Source organism: Scyliorhinus canicula, chromosome 14 (assembly GCF_902713615.1).
Source record: "Scyliorhinus canicula chromosome 14, sScyCan1.1, whole genome shotgun sequence".
Classification (NCBI taxonomy): Eukaryota; Metazoa; Chordata; class Chondrichthyes; order Carcharhiniformes; family Scyliorhinidae; genus Scyliorhinus; species Scyliorhinus canicula.
In genome coordinates this window covers 94,361,856-94,379,428 of record NC_052159.1, presented here as the reverse complement: position 1 = coordinate 94,379,428, position 17,573 = coordinate 94,361,856, and the positions used below count along the sequence as shown (strand labels likewise).

Below are 17,573 nucleotides of genomic sequence, written 5' to 3'. Positions count from 1 at the left end.
ACGGAGCTATTTTGGAAGAGGAGAACACACCACTGGAAGGGATCAAAGCAAAGTGGGGGGAAGAGTTTTGGAGAGGATATGGAGGCGGGGGTCTGGTGTGAGGTGCTCCGGAGAGTAAATGTGTCCACCTCATGAGCGAGGTTGGGGCTGATACAGCTGAAGGTGGTATACAGAGCACACTTCACGAGGGCGAGGATTAGCCGATTCTTTGAAGGCATAGAAGATGTGTGAACGTTGTGTTTGGGGGGGGGGGGGGGGGGCCTAATCAGGTTCATATGTTTTGGTCCTGTCCAAAGCTACAGGATTACTGGAAGGAGGTTTTTAGGGTAATTTCTATAGTGGTGCACGTGAAACTGGACTCGGGTCCCCGGGAGGACATATTCGGGGTATCAGACCCACCAGGATTGGAAACGGGGGCAGAGGCAGATATCGTAGCCTTCACCTCGTTGATCGCCCGAAGGCGGATCCTGTTGGGATGGAGAGCAGCCTCTCCACCCTGTGCCCTGGCGTGGCGGGGGGACCTGTTGGAATACTTGACCCTTGAGAAGGTTAAGTTTGAACTGAGGGGAACGATAGAAGGGGTTCTACAATACATTAGCATTATTCATCATGCACTTTCAAGAACTGGATAACATCGAACATTAGTTGGATGGGAGGGTTGGGGGGAGGGGGGCGGTGTGTGTTAATGGCGTCTATGGGTGATTCCGGATTCCTTTTTGTCATTTGTTTATATGAACGTGTGGGCTAATGTTTGGGGTTTGGTGGGAGGATGGGATTGTTGTTATTGATATGGGGATTGACATATTTGTTACTGATTATTGTTTATTGTTGGTGGGTGTAAATTTGGGAGAAAATGTGAAAAAGGAGAATAAAAAATATTTTTTTAAAAAAGGAAATAGATATATTTCTAGATTCTAAAGTTGTTGAGGGGTATGGGGGAGCACAGGAGTATGGTGTTAGAGGATCAGCCATGATCATACTGAATGTCGGAACAAGCTCTAGGGGTCGGATAGTCTACTCCTATTTTCTATGTTTCTATAATAATATCACCAATGATCTCAATTAAATCAAATTAAACATTCTTCAGACTTTTTGGTTATCAGCCCACCTCATCCTCCAACCTAACCACTTTGGCCTGGGTGTTGCTCAGTGCCTGATCCAAGATTTCAATGTGCCTCCGCTGGTCCTCGTTGGCTGAACGCATCGTGGCCAGTTCCATTTCCAGCTTTTCCTCTTCCTTCAAGTGCTCTTTGTCTGAATGAAAGATGGAGAACAAGGTTAGCTCTATGTGGTAGTTTTCCTGTCAGCTGGGACCAAGCCAGATAGCCTTGGGCAGGAAGAAAACCTAAAGCAGAGTTTAAGTTACCTGACATTTTTCTTCTCATTTGTAAATCTTGGCTGGTATAGCACATTACGGAGGAAATATCAATGGCCAGCCTTTCAGAACTAAAGGGGTGAAGACTTTCTTTAACCACAATTTTTTTTTGTAGAATTCAGCTACTGACTAGGAAAATAGGAAAAAGTTGATACAAACTGTCAAAATTGAGAGAATTTATAGCAAATGCGTTAGGTCTACAAAAGTAATTCTTGGATCGATGAAAGCTGAATAATTGGTCTCTGTGGGATTTCTACATAATGGTCGCAATTTCCACTGATGAGGAAAAAGTCATTCCGTCGTTTACAGATATGGAATAGGATTTGGTATAAGGCAGGAAAACAAAACTGATAAGTGTAAAATTATATAATGGATGCATTTTGGACATCACTTCAACACCTACTTTGTTCATTATTCTAATTATGAGGAAACCTTTTATGAGACTAGGTATTAAAATATCATGGGCGGGATTCTCTGACGCCTCCCGCCGGGTCCGAGAATCCGAGAATCCGCTGGGGGGGGGGGGGGGGAGGGGGGGCGTGAATCCCGCCCCTCCGGCGCCGGCTGCCGTATTCTCCAGCGCTGGTTTTCGGGCGGGGGCGGACATCACGCCGTTGGCAGCTCCCCCCCCCCCCCCAACGGCAATTCTCTGGGCCCCAATGGGCCGAGCGGACGTTGGTTTCTGGCCAGTCCCGCCGGCGTGGATTGGACATGGTCCCACACGACAGGACCTGGCTGGTAGGCTGGCTGGTGCGGTCCTCGGGGTGGGCGCAGGGGGATCCGGCCCCGCGCAGGGGCTCCCACGGTGGCCTGGCCCACGATCGGGGCCCACCGATCTGTGGGCGGGCCTGTGCCATGGGGGCACTCCTTCCTTCCGTGCCGGCCCTTGTTGGGCTCCGCCATGGCTGGCGCAGAGAAGCCACCCCCCCTGCGCATGCGCTTGAACATGCCGGCCGATCTGCGCATGCACGGAACCACGCCGGTGGTTCTGTGCATGCGCTAACTCGCACCAGCCCTTCGGCGCCGGTTGGTGTGGCGCCAACCCCTCCGGTGCCGGCCTAACCCCCGGAAGTGTGGAGGATTCTGCAACTTGCGGTCAGCCGACGCCGGAGTGGTTCGCATCGTTTTTTACGCCGCCGTCGGGTCATCGCGGGGATTTGGGAGAATCCCACCCCATAAAGCTAGCACTCATTTTTCTGAAATGGGCTTGCGTTGTGATGAACAAAGAAAACGCTTTGACAAAGAGTCATTGGACTCGAAACGTTAGCTCTTTCTCTCCCAACAGATACTGCCAGACCTGCTGAGATTTTCCAGCATTTTCTCTTTTGTTTCAGATTCCAGCATCCGCAGTAATTTGCTTTAATGAAGAAAACTACAATACAGGAACAGGCCCTTCGGCCCTCCAAGCCTGCACCAACCATGCTGCCCATTTAACCTAAAACTTCTACACTTCCGGGGTCTGTATCCCTCTATTCCCATCCTATTCAAGTATTTCTCAAAACGCCCCTTAAACGTCACTATCGTACCACTATCCTCTGGCAGCGGGTTCCAGGCACCCACTACCCTCTGTGTAAAAGTCTTCCCTTGCACATCTCCTCTAAACTTTGCCCCTCGCACCTTAAACCTATATTCCCTAATAATTGACACTGCCACCCTGGGAAAAAGCTTCTGACTATCCACCTAGTCCATGCCCCTCATAATTTTGTAGACTATCAGGCCGCTCCTCAACCTCCGCCATTCCAGTAAGAACAAACCAAGTTTATCCAACCTCTCCTCTTCGCTAATGCCCTCCATACCAGGCAGCATCCTGGTAAACCTCTCTGTACCCTCTCCAAAACTCCACATCCTTCTGGTAGTGTGGTGACCAGAACTGAACACTATATTCCAAGTGTGGCCCAAAGTTCCAAACAGCAGCAGCATGACTTGCTAATTTTTATACTAATGTCCCGGCCGACGAAGGCAAGCATGCTTATGCCTTGACTACCTTCTCCACCTGCGAAGCCACTTTCAGTGACCTGTGGACCTGTACATCCTCTTAAGGGTTCTGCCATTTACTATAGATTTCCCACCTGTATTAGACCTTCCAAAATGCATTATCTCACATTTGTCCAGATTAAACTCCATCTGCCATCTCTCCTTCCAAGTTTCCAGCCGATCTATATCCTGCTGTATTGTCTGACAGTCCTCATCGCTATCCGCAATTTCACCAACCTTGTATCGGTGGCAAACTTACTAATGAGACCAGTTACATTTTCCTCTAAACTACTTATATATACTACAAACAACAACAGTCCCAGCACTGATCGCTGTGGAGCACCACTAGTCACAGCCCTCCATTCAGAAAAACAAGTTTAGACTTGGACGGACAATCAATCCCCATTATTCCAATTCAAGCTAACATTGAGCTTCAATGTAACAGTGTAGGAGGCGGAGAGGTTTGTTAACAGTTCATTTTGCAAGTGTGACACTGAACTACTGGTCGTATCATTTCAATTCTTTGCCCCATTTCCACTCTGACCTTGCCTTCCTACAGTCTTCTAATGAAACTCAACATCAGGTCAAGGAACAGGATCTCATCTTTCAAGTGAGCCACCTAACAGCCTTTTGCATACAACACTGAGATAACAATTTCAGATCAGAACCTTGCCTTAATTTTTTCATATATCAGCCATTAATAATGACTCAACTATTTACATTTATACCTCCTCTGGAGCATCTTCTGTTTCTTCACTTGCCCGATTACCATTGTCCTTTGCCTTGTTGCACTATCATGCATTTTCGCATTTTATCACTGCTGCCTTCCACCCAATCACATCCCCTTTTTTCTTTTTGTTCACCCCACTGTGCACCACCCTTTCCCCACCCCGACTCCCCATTGAACATTCTCCCTTGCCTCTGTACTTGCTCAACTTTTTTCAGTTTTGATGAAAGACCACTGAACCAAAACATTATACTGCTTTCTCTTTCCAAAGATGCTGCCTGACCTGCTGAGCATTTCCAGAATTGTGTGTTTATATTAGAGGGAGACAGACTTTTGGCAACAGAAAATTTAAAGCACAGATCCAGGAGCTATAACTATCAGAATATAAATGTTTCTGCTGCGACATCAAGGATCTATTTCAATTAATTTATAAGTACTTGATTCATCTTGTGGTTTCCCCATGCCAATCTATTGGTACATTCATATGCAAAGAATTTTAAATGAACGGGCCAAAGTAAATTTTCAAATATGGCTTGGATTATTTAATGGTAGTTTGAAATAACTGTAAAGGAAAATCATTGAAGGCAGAACACAGCCATTCAAAAATTAAGCATTTCTCCCTCGACTGCAATGAAATGAGAGATTCACAGTTTCAAGGGAAATAAATGTTTGAAATAATAAGAGGAAACAACAGCGGGAAAGTATATTTATTCGGGAAGGGAATGAAGGAAGCTTGTGGCTCATTAAGAATGCTGATAATCAGTATCTTTAAAACTTCTCATCACTTAACATAAGCATCAAGAAACACTGAACAGTTTTGGTTTGTTTATGCACGCATGGAAGTATTAAAGACAATGAAACACATAAAAGAACTTTGAGCTTATGAACATACAAATTAGGTGCAGGAATAGGTCATTTGGCACCTCAATATACTTGGTATGGTATATACTTCCCAATATAGTTAACTATTACTGTTTTGTATAACAGAATAATTCACTATTTTCAGAATAATTCATGTCAATAGGCTTGCAGTTGATAATTGCAGTCTAGGTGGTGTTCCATTAGTACTGAATTACAGTACATATTTTAAAACTATTAGAATGCAACACTATTTTCACATATACGTGATATCAATACCCTATTGCTCGAATGACTTAAAAAAATAAATTGGTGGCTATTTTGGAGCATTTTAGGAAAGTAGCAGGACTTTTAATTAATCACTGCAGTGCAACATAAATTGTGATTTTTCTTTAGTTTTGATTTATATAGGGCAGCATGGTGGCGCAGTGGGTTAGCCCTGCTGCCTCACGGCGCCGAGGCCCCAGGTTCGATCCTGGCTCTGGGTCACTGTTTGTGTGGAGTGCGCACATTCTCCTCGTGTTTGCGTGGCTTTCGCCCACACAACCCAAAGATATGCAGGATAGGTGGATTGAACATACTAAATTGCCCCTTAATTGGAAAAAATGAATTGGGTACACTAAATTTATATTTAAAAGTTTTGATTTATAATCAAAGCCCATGGAGAAAATCTAGTAAGAACAACAATTATTCAACCTATCACAAATTAGACTTAAAAGGATCCTATAAATGCTTGATGGCAGAGTCAGTTCACACATCATCTGGGAGACCAGGTGAAAAGTCTCCTCTGCTGATACAGGTCTTGTGGCCTAGTGGATAGCATTCCTGCCTCTGAGTCAGAATCTCAGTTTCGAGTCCCACCCGAGGACTCAATGGTCAAGGGAGTTGTGTTCATAACACAGCCAAAACAGATTGACTATTAAACTGCAAATCCTTCCTACCAACACTTGCCAATGGAAAGCAGTAAGAGCTGGAGAGAATCCTGGTCAGCCCATGTGACGGAAAGAAAGCTGCAGCATCCACCATTCTTATCCATAGCTCCAGGCTACAATCTGCAATATTGTATTGCCACAGCAACTCAGACACCGAGTGATCTGCAACACACCACTACCACCAATACAAGGTCTTTACACTAATTGGACGAGCAGACTCAAGTTAGCCTCTAACCGATGTGCAAAGTGCAAAACTATCCACAGTCGAGCACAATTTGGCACTATATGGCCTATCTCAATAAAAATGTCGATCATGTTATGGAACATGGAAGAATCCCTCCTGGGAAGGAGTGGATGCTCTTTTGATACTGTGATTAAACCACATTTTTATGGTGGAGTGAACAGAGCTATAGTTTAACTATAGCCACACCTACATCCTATATCTGACCTAGAAATGCTCAATCCTGCTCCTGGGTGATCAAATTCCAGGAACATCCCAAAGAGACCAAAAGCAAAATTAAAAAGGAGGTCCGTTAAATTTTAATGAGACCAATGTTTGACGTAATTGTGGAGAACTTTTAAAACAAGTACTTTTATTCAGACTAGATAAACATAGATTACATAAACATAAAATCTTTCAAAAATATAACATCATCCCCAGAGTTTGACATTTTTTCCCCTTTTCTCCCTTTTCTCCCCCCCCGCCAACCCCCACCCCTAACCGCTGGCAACAAACAAGTCCTCAATCAGGGAGAAGAACAACCTCCTTCGCACCAAGAACCACCCCCCATTCGACCCCGAGAGTGAACTTAATCTTTTCCAACTTAAGGAATTCCGCTACATCCCCCAGTCATGCCGACACCATTGATGGCTCCACCGACCTTCACTCCGGTAGAATGCGTTGCTGGGCAACCAGAGTGGTGAATGCCACTACCTTCAGCCCCCGTCCTCTCCGGCAGCTCCAACACCCGAAGATTGCCATCAGATGGCCCAGCGACATCTTCACCCCCACGATTTTTGATAATGCTTCAAATATCGGCCCCCAAAGCACCACCAATCTTTAACATGACAAAACATGTGGACATGATTTGCCGGCCCCACTCCACATCTCTCACACTTATCCTTTATTTCTGGAAAGAACCTACTCATCTGAGCCCAAACCATATGAGCCCTATGCATCACTTTGAACTGTACGAAGATCATCTTAGCACAGGACGACGTTACTTTCACCCAGTGCATAATCTCACTCCAAACCGCCCATCCCAACTCCATTCCTGCTCCTGCTCCCACTGCCCACCAGCAATCTGGAAATATCCTTGATCTTCCTATCCCCTAACTTGTCTGGCGATAACAATCTGTCCAATGTGCTCCGGCAACTGAGAGAATGGGAGTACCTCCTTCGGCACAAAATCCCACAAATGTATATACCTGAACAACCGCCACCCCCGGCGGCTGGTATCTCTCCTGTAACTCGCCCACCCATGCATACCTTGCTTACATGAACAAGTCCCTCACCTGTTCCCTATGCCACCACCGATATGTCGTATCCATACCTGCCGGGGCGAATCAGCGATTCCCACAAACAGGGGCGAGCACTGACATTCCACCCTCCCCCCACCCACCCCACCCAAAATGCTGCCTTAGTTGGTTCCAGACCTTTAAGGATGATGCCACCACCGGACTCACCATATAGATCCCCAGGGAGAACTGAAAGGGGACCGCAGCCAGGGCCCTTAAGCTTACCCCCACAAATAATGCCTCCTCCACCTGCACCCACTCGTTCCCTTCTCCCCCTATCACCGCTGGATCTTCTCCACATTCTCCGCCCAGTAATAATACAACAAATTTGGGACGCCAGCCCCCTCCCACCTGCCGACTTGTTTGTAAAAACACCCACCGAATCCGCGGCATCTTGTCAGCCCACTCGAACACAGAGATTAACTTATCCACCTTACAAAAAACGCCTTTGGCAGGAATATCAGGAGGAACTGAAACACAAAAATCTCGGCAGGACGTTCATCTTGACAGTCTGCACCTTCCCTGCTAACGATAGTGGGAGGGCATCCCACCTTTTCAGATCCCTTTCACCCCCTCCACCAAGCCAGCCAGACTCTGTTTATGCATTGTGGCACAGTCATGGGCCACCTGAATACCCAAGTACCTGAACCTACTCCTTGCTATCTAAATGCTAGGGCACTCAAATCTGCCCTTCTCCCCAGGGCATTCACCAAAAATACTTCACTTCTGGGCATATTTAATTTGTAGCCTGAAAAAGGGCCAAACTTCCCCAATATGCCCATTATCCTATCATAAATTCCAATGGGTTGGACATGTACAGCAACAGGTCATCCACATTCAGCGGGATTCTATACTCCCTGCCTCCCCTTACAATGCCCAACCATTACCCTGATGCTGGAGCTCAATAGCAAATGATTCTGTAGCCAGCACCAGGCACCCCTGCCTTGTACACCTATGTAACTGGAAATCTCCCAAACTAATCAAATTTGTCTTGACACTAGCCGTGGGGACCACATATAACAACTGCACGCATGAGATGAACGCAGGCACAAACCCAAACCTCCCGAGGACCTCAAACAAATACCTTCCTATTCTATCAAATGCCTTCTCCACATTCATGGACACAATAAGCTCCGGCACCCTACCTTTTGACAGCCTCATGACCACATTCAATAATCATATAACATTGTTCGACAGCTGTCATCCCTTCACAAAATCAGTCTGATCCTCTGACCCCTCATCCTGCACACACCCCTCCAACCGCCTCATCAGTGTCTTAGCCAGTACCTTCAGTTGTATGTTTAACAGGGAGATGGGCCTATATGACCCACACTCCACTGGGTCCTTATCCTTCTTGGGGAATAATGAAATTGCTGCTGAGTCAACATGGCCGGCAGCTCCCCCTCTCCAAAGAATCAGAAAACATCTCCAGGAGATGGGGGGCCAATTCCGGCAAACCATTTGTAAAAGTCAACCGGGAAGCCATCCAGCCCCAGAGCCTTTCCGACGCCATCGACCCAATCACCTCCATAATACCATGTAGCCCCAGTGGCACCTCCAATACCTGCCCCTTTCCCTTCTCAACCTCCAGGAACAGCAGCCCATCCAGAAACCTCATCTCCGCCTCCACCCTTCGAGGCTCAGATCTTCAGAGCCCCCTGTAAAAAGTCTCAACTGTTTATTAATTCTCTCCGGCGCCGTCGCCATCTCACCACCCCTTCTCATCCCTGCACGACAGCTTGTTGTCCCAATTGATGTGCTAACAGGCGGCTGGCGTTCTACCCATACTCATACAAAACCCCCCTTGCTCTCCGAAGCTGGCCCACCACCTTCCCTGTCATCATCAAATAAAATTCCCCTTGTAACCTCTTCTGCTCCGCTAAGAGCTCCCTGGTCGGGGCTGTATAATACTGCTGGTCAACCTCAAAAATTACACCCACCAATCGTCACCTCTCTGCCCTCGCCACCTTATCACTACAGAGAGGTGCAAGCCCAGACCCCCGCAGCTCCCCCCCCCAACTACTGGACCCTCACCTTCCCCCTACCAACAAGAGACACACACCCAAAGGCTAAATAAATATAAAATGTACTGATTCTTTAGCCTTCTGGTTTGTTGGATTGTTATGAAGCAATTTTATGCACAGCTTTCTTCAGTCTTTTATTAATAATCTTTAGTGTCACAAGTAGGCTTACATTAACACTGTAATGAAATTACTGTGAAAAGCCCCTCGTCGCCATACTCCGGCGCCTGTTCGGGTACACAGAGGTAGAATTCAGAATGTCCAATTCACCTAACAGCAATTGTGGCTACAACTCCACCTTCCTATCTGCTGTTCATAACTCTCAACTCCCTTGTCGATCACAAATCTAACTCTGCCTTGAATAAATTCAATGATCTAGCCTCATCTGGGAAAGAGAATTCCACAGATTAATTAACGACCTTCAGAGAAAAGTGATCTTCATCTTAGTCTTAAACAAGAGGCCCCTCATTTTTAAACATGCTCCAGACACCCCACAAGGGAACCATCTCTCAGCATCCACTCCTATCGAAGCCCCTTAAGATCTTTACTGCTTCAATAAGATCACCTTTCACTCTTCTAAACTTTCAGTGGATACTAGTCCAAACGAGCCAACTTTTCCTCTTGAAACAATCCCTTCATCCCAGGTATCAGTCACGTTATTGACACAAATTGTAGGTAGTGGAGGCCCCAGCACTGATCCCCGTAGCACAACATGTTACACAGGAACAAGTGTAGGCCTTTCAGCCTGTAAAGCAAGCTCTACCATTCAATACAATCACGGCTGATCGGACACTTCAATGCCTTTTACACCCAGGACTCTGAACCATCAGCCCCAACAACCATTTAAAAATATCAACAAGGCCAACATGCAAAAACAATACAAAACTTTGGTAAATATTATACAAACATCAAAGAAACCAAAACATCAAGAACAATCCCACAATCAACCCTCCTCCATACTATGCTCCTTAATAAATATTGTTTCCCCTTTAAAGTCACCCAAAGTTTGGTCAGGGACAGCATCTTGAACCGGACCTTAATTCGAAAAATGCCACTTTGGCCAGGTGGATTGGCCATGATAAATTACCCTTAGTGTGTCCAAAATTGCCCTTAGTGTTGGGTGGGGTTACCGGGTTATGGGGATAGGGTGGAGGTGTTAACCTTGGGCGTGTGCTCTTTCCAGGAGCCGGTGCAGACTCGATGGGCCGCATGGCCTCCTTCTGCACTGTAAATTTTATGACATTATTAAAAAGCCTGCTCGCCGCTTGGCCAGGTCAGGCTCCAATGTCTCGGTATATTCAGATCCGCCGGCCCTCCCAACTGCAGCCCGTGTTGTTCTTGCCCACCTCAAGATCCTCTCCTTTTCCCAGAATGGGTGCATTCTTACTGTCACTGACCTCAGTGGCTCCCCTGCTCTCGGCCTCTGTCTTAACAACTGATGCGGCTGGTCCACCTCTGGAGCCTTATCACAGGCCCCCTCTACCCCCAGCTTCGCCAACTTTTTAAGAGGCGTATGCCATGGCACTCATTCCCTACACCCACCTCCCTCCCCCCCTCCCGGGGCAGGCCTACAATGCATAAATTCTGCTGCCTGGATTGATTCTCCTGAGCATCCACCTTTACGTTCAGCTTTTGCAGACTGTTCCCAACATCGCCACCTCTGCCTCCAGCTTCACATTTCGAACACTGTGGTCTGTGACCGCCCATTCCACCTCTTGGATCATCGCACCTTGCGACTCCAGGCACGCCTCCACCTGCTCCATGGCCCTGCAAAGAGGTGCCACTCTTCCCTCAACTGCCTTCGACTAGTCCCCTTACTTCTCCAGCCAATGTCGCTGAAGCTCCCCCTTAATCAACCTCATCAACTGCTCCACTGGCACTGGGGTGGATGCGATGACGTCCCCGACTCCGCCATGCCTGTTGTAACTGCGCCATGCAGATCCTTCACCTCTAGAGCCATCGCCTTGTTTGCGTTCTGCCAGGTGCAGTAACACATTGACATTCCACCTCGGAGGAGATTCAATTCCCACCACTTATTTCACACAATTTCCAACCGAAGAGCCCATTAATCGGTCAAAAAGGGACAAAACCAAAACCCTCAAGCAGGAGCCATCCTGTGTGACCGATCAGCACATGGCTGCCACGAGAAGTCTCAATATCAGAGAACTTATATTGAACCTTGGTGCTTGAATACTCTTCATTTTGATTTGCAGAACACTGATAAATCAAATTGATTGAGAGCATTTACGCCCAAACGAGGATATTGTTCCAAGGTTTGCCAGTGACTCCATTCAATGTGTTGGCAGTAATGGAAAGCAAGACAAGTAATCCCTAAGATGATGCTTTTTGAAATCTGCTCAGAATCAAAATTTACAAAGGCTTAAGCAACAGTTGAAACTTTAACAAGTTAATATTAATGGCTCAGTCTTTACTATGCAAGGCAGACAACTAAGAACAACGGGTTAACTAAAAAACTTTCAAGTCTGGCTTTCCTATCTTCCATTCAAGAGAGAAGGAACTATGATCATCAAGTAGATCAGCAGACTTCAAACTTTTTTTGTGTTTACTTTCCAAAATAGTTAACTAGTACTGTTTTGGAAAACAGAAAATTCACTATAATAGCAACTTGGCATCACATTTATGTTAGTGGTCACGTTGCTGACAATTACAATATAGGCATTCCATTAATACTGAATTACTGTACACATATTGAAATTATAGAATTTCTCTATTTTCACTCAAACATGACATCAATTAGCTTCTGTTGGTTGAAAACACCAAAAACATCAGCTGCCTGTCTCCTGACACAAATGTGATGCTACATTTGTTATTATAGTGAATTCTTCTCTTGTCCCAAACTGTAGTGTTCAGCATTAATTGGAACACACAAACAAAAAAAGTCTGAAATCTATTAATTACTTGATGCCACTCCAAATGAACTTTTGAGGTTGTAAACAAGCTATTAACATCGCAATTTTAGAGCTTTTTGGGAGCTAATTTACTAACTAATATTCCATACATAACTGGCCAATCACAGAGAGGAATGTTTTCAAAAATCCCAACTTTTATCAAATTCAGAGAACTACGCATTGACCCTTCATGTAGGAAATACTAATCTGCAATTACATTAGCAAAAGCCCGTGTTGGATCGAGGTCTGGTCAGTAACGCCCACATCCCTTGAATAACAAAGACATGACAAGGGGTTTAGTCAGAAAAATAACTAATCAGAAATGACACGATAAACAGACATCAAAGGACAGAAATTCCAAATCAAATCAGAAACTTTAGTCATGAGCCTACTATAAACCAAGAAGAAACTTTACTCTGTGTAAAATGGTTGTCTAGATAACTATACTCTGAAGTAATTAATTGAATGCAGAATCATAGAAGTTTACAGCACAGAATGGGGCCAATCTACCCATTGTGATTGTGCTGGCACCGGTACAGAAATCGAAAATTAATCTCACCGTCTTGCTCCCTCCTCACCTCGTGTACTGTCCTCAGCTTTAAATATTAAATGTGATCCTTAAATGGTTCAAATAGTCCGCTAAAATTCTAATAAGTCTAGACAGGGTAGATGCAGGGAAGATATTACCAGTGGTGGGTGTGTCCAGGACCAGGGGTCACAGTCTGAGGATTCAGGGTAAACCATTTCAGACAGAGATAAGGAGACATTTCTTCACACAAAGAGTGGTGAGCCTGTGGAATTCATTACCACAGGAAGTAGTTAATGTGAAAACATTGAATATATTCAAGAGGCGGATGGATATAGCACTTGGGGAGAATGGGATCAAAGGCTATGGGGAGAAAGCAGGATGAGGCTATTGAGCTGGATGAATAGCCATGATCGTGATTAATTTTTATTTTTTATAAATTTAGATTACCCAATTATTTTTTCCAATTAAGGGGGCAATTTAGCGTGTCCAATCCACCTAACCTGCACATTTTTGGGTTGTGGGGGCGAAACCCACGCAGACACGGGGAGAATGTGCAAACTCCACACAGACAGGGACCCAGAGCCGGGATCGAACCTGGGACCTCAGCGCCGTGAGGCAGCTGTGCTAACCACTAGGCCACCGTGCTGCCCTTGATCGTGATTAATGACGGAGCAGGCTCGAAGGGCCAAAAGGCCTCCTCCTGCTCCTATCTTCTATGTACCCTTGTCATGTATTTCATGTTCCAACAATCCTCTGTGAAAATAAATTTCTCCTAACCCCTTTCTTCACACCAATTTTAAATTGGTGATTTTTCATGACTGACTCTTCATTCAAATAAAAAAAAACACTGGTGTCTATTTTCATCCCTGAGGTGGGTAGTGGGAATCAGTAACATTTCTGGCTCAGCCTGCCCATATCAGGTGAAAGCATCAGCAAGGTGGGAAATTTCATTGTGGAGAGCAGGAGAGTGTGTGGACAGGACTAAGGTCAGCTGACCCAGGGAAATGTTTGGGTACAGAGGCTAGCTTTTTTAAACCCCACCTTGGTGCTCTGGGGCTTCATCCCAGTTAAAATAACAGGAAGACCCTCCAGTCCCTAAAGCCCACTCACTTTCCACATATACTCCCTATGCTCCATCTATGTTACCTTAAGCCCCTCCAACAAGGAGCTTTCCCTATGCTTTCTCATGTCAAAATATTCCCCTAAACAACACATACGGTCCCTCGTAACCTAATGTGATGGTAGGATGTGTAACAAAAAATTTAGAAAAATTATTGAAAACTTTCCATTTTCTTTCAAAAAACGCTTTTTTACTGCAGCCTAATAAAAGTGTCAATCATCTAGACCCTCTAAAGTATCAATAATTTAAATTTCAAGCACTAGATACCTCTTAACCATGTGTAAATAATCAAGGTGAAATTGCCAGCGTGAATCAGTAAGGTAGAGCTGTCAATGAAACAATGTTTTCTCTGGGGCATAGGTGTTTCAGTACCCCAATGGATGTCTGGGCTCTCAGCAAATAAAACATTACTTGGCTTGGCTCAGAGCCCACTAATCTATGAGGCTGTTGAAACATCTGGGGCTGGATTGTCTGGTCGCCGAAATCACGTTAGGCAACCGGCCAGAGAATCCAAGTTCAGGACAGAATCAGGGGCGGTGCAGCTTTCACAATGCTCCGCCCCCTCCAAAGCAGCGTTCTCGGAGAGTACGCCACGCCACGTATCGATGGCCTCAGGTCATTGCCTGAGGCCAACCCCCGATGCTCCGCCCCCGGTTCAGTTGTTCAAATACCCATTTTTTAAATAAATAAAACTATAGATACATTTTTATATGAAGCATGGAGTACAAATATATAGTAATCATTGCTAAACCGACACAATTTATTGGGTTGGACCATAGTTAGAATATTCTGTCCCATTTCCAGCACTCCTGAAGCAGGTCAAGGTCATGCAGAGGATACACAAGAGATTTATTAATTAGATACCAAATGTGAAGAAAGGCTGCAGAAACTGAAACCTATTTCACTGGAGATACTCAATTAAGAGAATATCTGATATAGGCTTTTGATGAAGTATCCAGGAAAAATTACTGGTTGACGTATCAGTAACTATAGGGCATGAATTTAAGGCCATTATCGAAGGAGGAAAGAGAGAGGGATTAGGAGAAATCTTTTTTTTTTAAAAAGCATAATGAATCACCTACCAGAAACAAAACTGAAGACAGACTTCATAACAGCTTTTAAAAAGGGAAAGCAGGCAAATACTTCAAAGCTTAACCATTTTGAAAGCCTGAGGGAAAAGGGAGGACAGATGTATTTTAGAGAACTGGCGTCGGAGAATGGGCTGAATAAATATAAAATATTATGATTCTTTGGCCTTCTGGTTTGGGGATTCTTATGAAACAATCTTGTGCACAGCAGCATATTTCTCTTTTTCTCCTCCTTCTGTCTTCTTCCCATATCAAGAAGGGTGAGATCCTCTTAGAAAACGCACAAAGCAAGAACACGAGAATCAGGAGCAGGGGAAGGTCATTTGCCCTCTAGAGCCTGCTCCACCATAAGAACATGGTTGATTGGATTGTGGCTTCAACTCCACTTTCCTATCAGCTGTTCATAACTCTCGACTCCCTGGTTGATCAAAAATCTAACTCTGCCTTGAATAAATTCAATGACCTAGCCTCACCTGCTCTCTGGGAAAGAGAAATCCACAGATTAATTAACGACCTTCAGAGAAAAGTAATCCTCATCTTAGTCTTAAATAAGAGGTCCCTAATTACTAAACTAGCTCTGGACTCCCCACAGGGGAAACATCTCTCAGCATCCACTCCGATCAAATCCCCTCAAGATCAATTAGAGGATGAGAAGGGAGATTTAATAATGGGAGATGAGGAAATGGCCGAGGAACTGAACAGGTTTTTTTGGGTCGGTCTTCACAGTGGAAGACACAAATAGCATGCCAGTCGATGGTGGAAATGAGGCTATGACAGATGAAGACCTTGAGACTATTGTTATCACTAAGGAGGTAGTGATGGGCAAGGTAAAGGTAGACAAGTCTCCTGGCCTGGATGGAATGCATCCCAGAGTGCTAAAAGAGATGGCTAGGGAAATTGCAAATGCACTAGTGATAATTTACCAAAATTGACTAGACTGGGGTGGTTCCGGTGGATTGGAAATTAGCAAACGTGACAACACTGTTTAAAAAAGGGGGTAGGCAGAAAGTGGGTAATTATAGGCCAGTTAGCTTAACTTTGGTAGTAGGGAAGATGCTGGAATCTATCATCAAGGAAGAAATAGCGAGGCATCTGGATGGAAATTGTCCCATTGGGTAGACGCAGCATGGGTTCATAAAGGGCAGGTCGTGCCTAACTAATTTAGTGGAATTTTTTGAGGACATTACCAGTGCGGTAGACAACGAGGAGCCAATGGATGTGGTATATCTGGATTTCCAGGAAACTTTTGACACGGTGCCACACAAAAGGTTGCTGCATAAGATAAAGATGCATGGCATTAAGGGTAAAGTAGTAGCATGGATAGAGGATTGGTTAATTAATAGGAAGCAAAGAGTGGGGATTAATGGGTGTTTCTCTGGTTGGCAATTAGTAGCTAGTGGTGACCCTCAAGGATCAGTATTGGGCCCACAATTAATCACAATTTACATAGGTGATTTGGAGTTGGGGACCAAGTGCAATGTGTCCAAGTTTGCAGATGACACCAAGATGAGTGGTGAAGCAAAAAGTGCAGAGGATATTTGAAGTCTGCAGGGGGATTTGGATAGTTTAAGTGAATGGGCTAGGGTCTGGCAGATGGAATACAACATTGACAAAGCAAGATTATCTATTTTGGTAGGAATAACAGCAAAAGGGATTATTATTTAAATGAATAAAATATTAAAATATGCTGCTGTGCAGAGGGACTTGGGTGTCCTAGTGCATGAGTCACAAAAAGTTGGTTTACAGGTGCCACAGATGATTAAGAAGGCGAATGGAGTTCTGTCCTTCATTGCTAGAGGGATGGCGTTTAAGACTAGGGAGGTTGTTGTGCAATCGTATAAGGTGTTAGTGACGCCACACCTGGAGTATTGTGTTCAGTTTTGGTCTCCTTACCTGAGAAAGGATGTACTGGCGCTGGAGGGTGTGCAGAGGAGATTCACTAGGTTAATCCCAGATCTGAAGGGGTTGGATTATGAGGCAAGATTGAGTAGACTGGGACTGTACTCATTGGAATTTGGAAAGATGCGGGGAGATCTTATAGAAACATCTTATAGAAACATATATAATAATGAAGGGAATAGATAGGATAGACGTGGGCAGGTTGTTTCCACTGGCAGGTGAAAGCAGAACTAGGGGGCATAGCCTCAAAATAAGGGGAAGTAGATTTAGGACTCAAGTTAGGAGGAACTTCTTCACCCAAAGGGGTGTGAATCTATGGAATTCCTTGCCCAGTGAAGCAGTTGAGGCTCCTTCATTAAATGTTTTCAAGGCAAAGATAGATAGTTTTTTGAAGAATATAGGAATAAAGGGTTATGGTGCTCGGACGGGAAAGTGGAGCTGAGTCCACAAAAGATCAGCCATGATCTCATTGAATGGTGGAGCAGGGTCAAAGGGCCAGATGGCCTACTCCTGCTCTTAGTTCTTAAGATCTTCACTGGTTCAATAAGGTCACCTTTCACTCTTCTAAGCTTCAGTGGATACTAGTCCAACCTAGCCAACCTTTCCTCTTGAAACAATCCCTT

The 17,573-nt window shown here is 44.9% G+C and overlaps 1 protein-coding gene across 4 annotated transcripts in view; it reads right to left on the bottom strand.

Annotated features, from left to right (window-relative positions):
* Positions 1-17,573, bottom strand: part of amotl1 (angiomotin like 1) — a 171,406-nt gene that overhangs the window by 23,344 nt on the left and 130,489 nt on the right. For all 4 annotated transcript variants that reach the window (XM_038818152.1, XM_038818154.1, XM_038818153.1 and 1 more), the window contains one exon: positions 1,109-1,254. In XM_038818152.1, the coding sequence (XP_038674080.1) occupies positions 1,109-1,254 (146 nt within the window). The remainder of the gene's footprint in view (positions 1-1,108; positions 1,255-17,573) is intronic.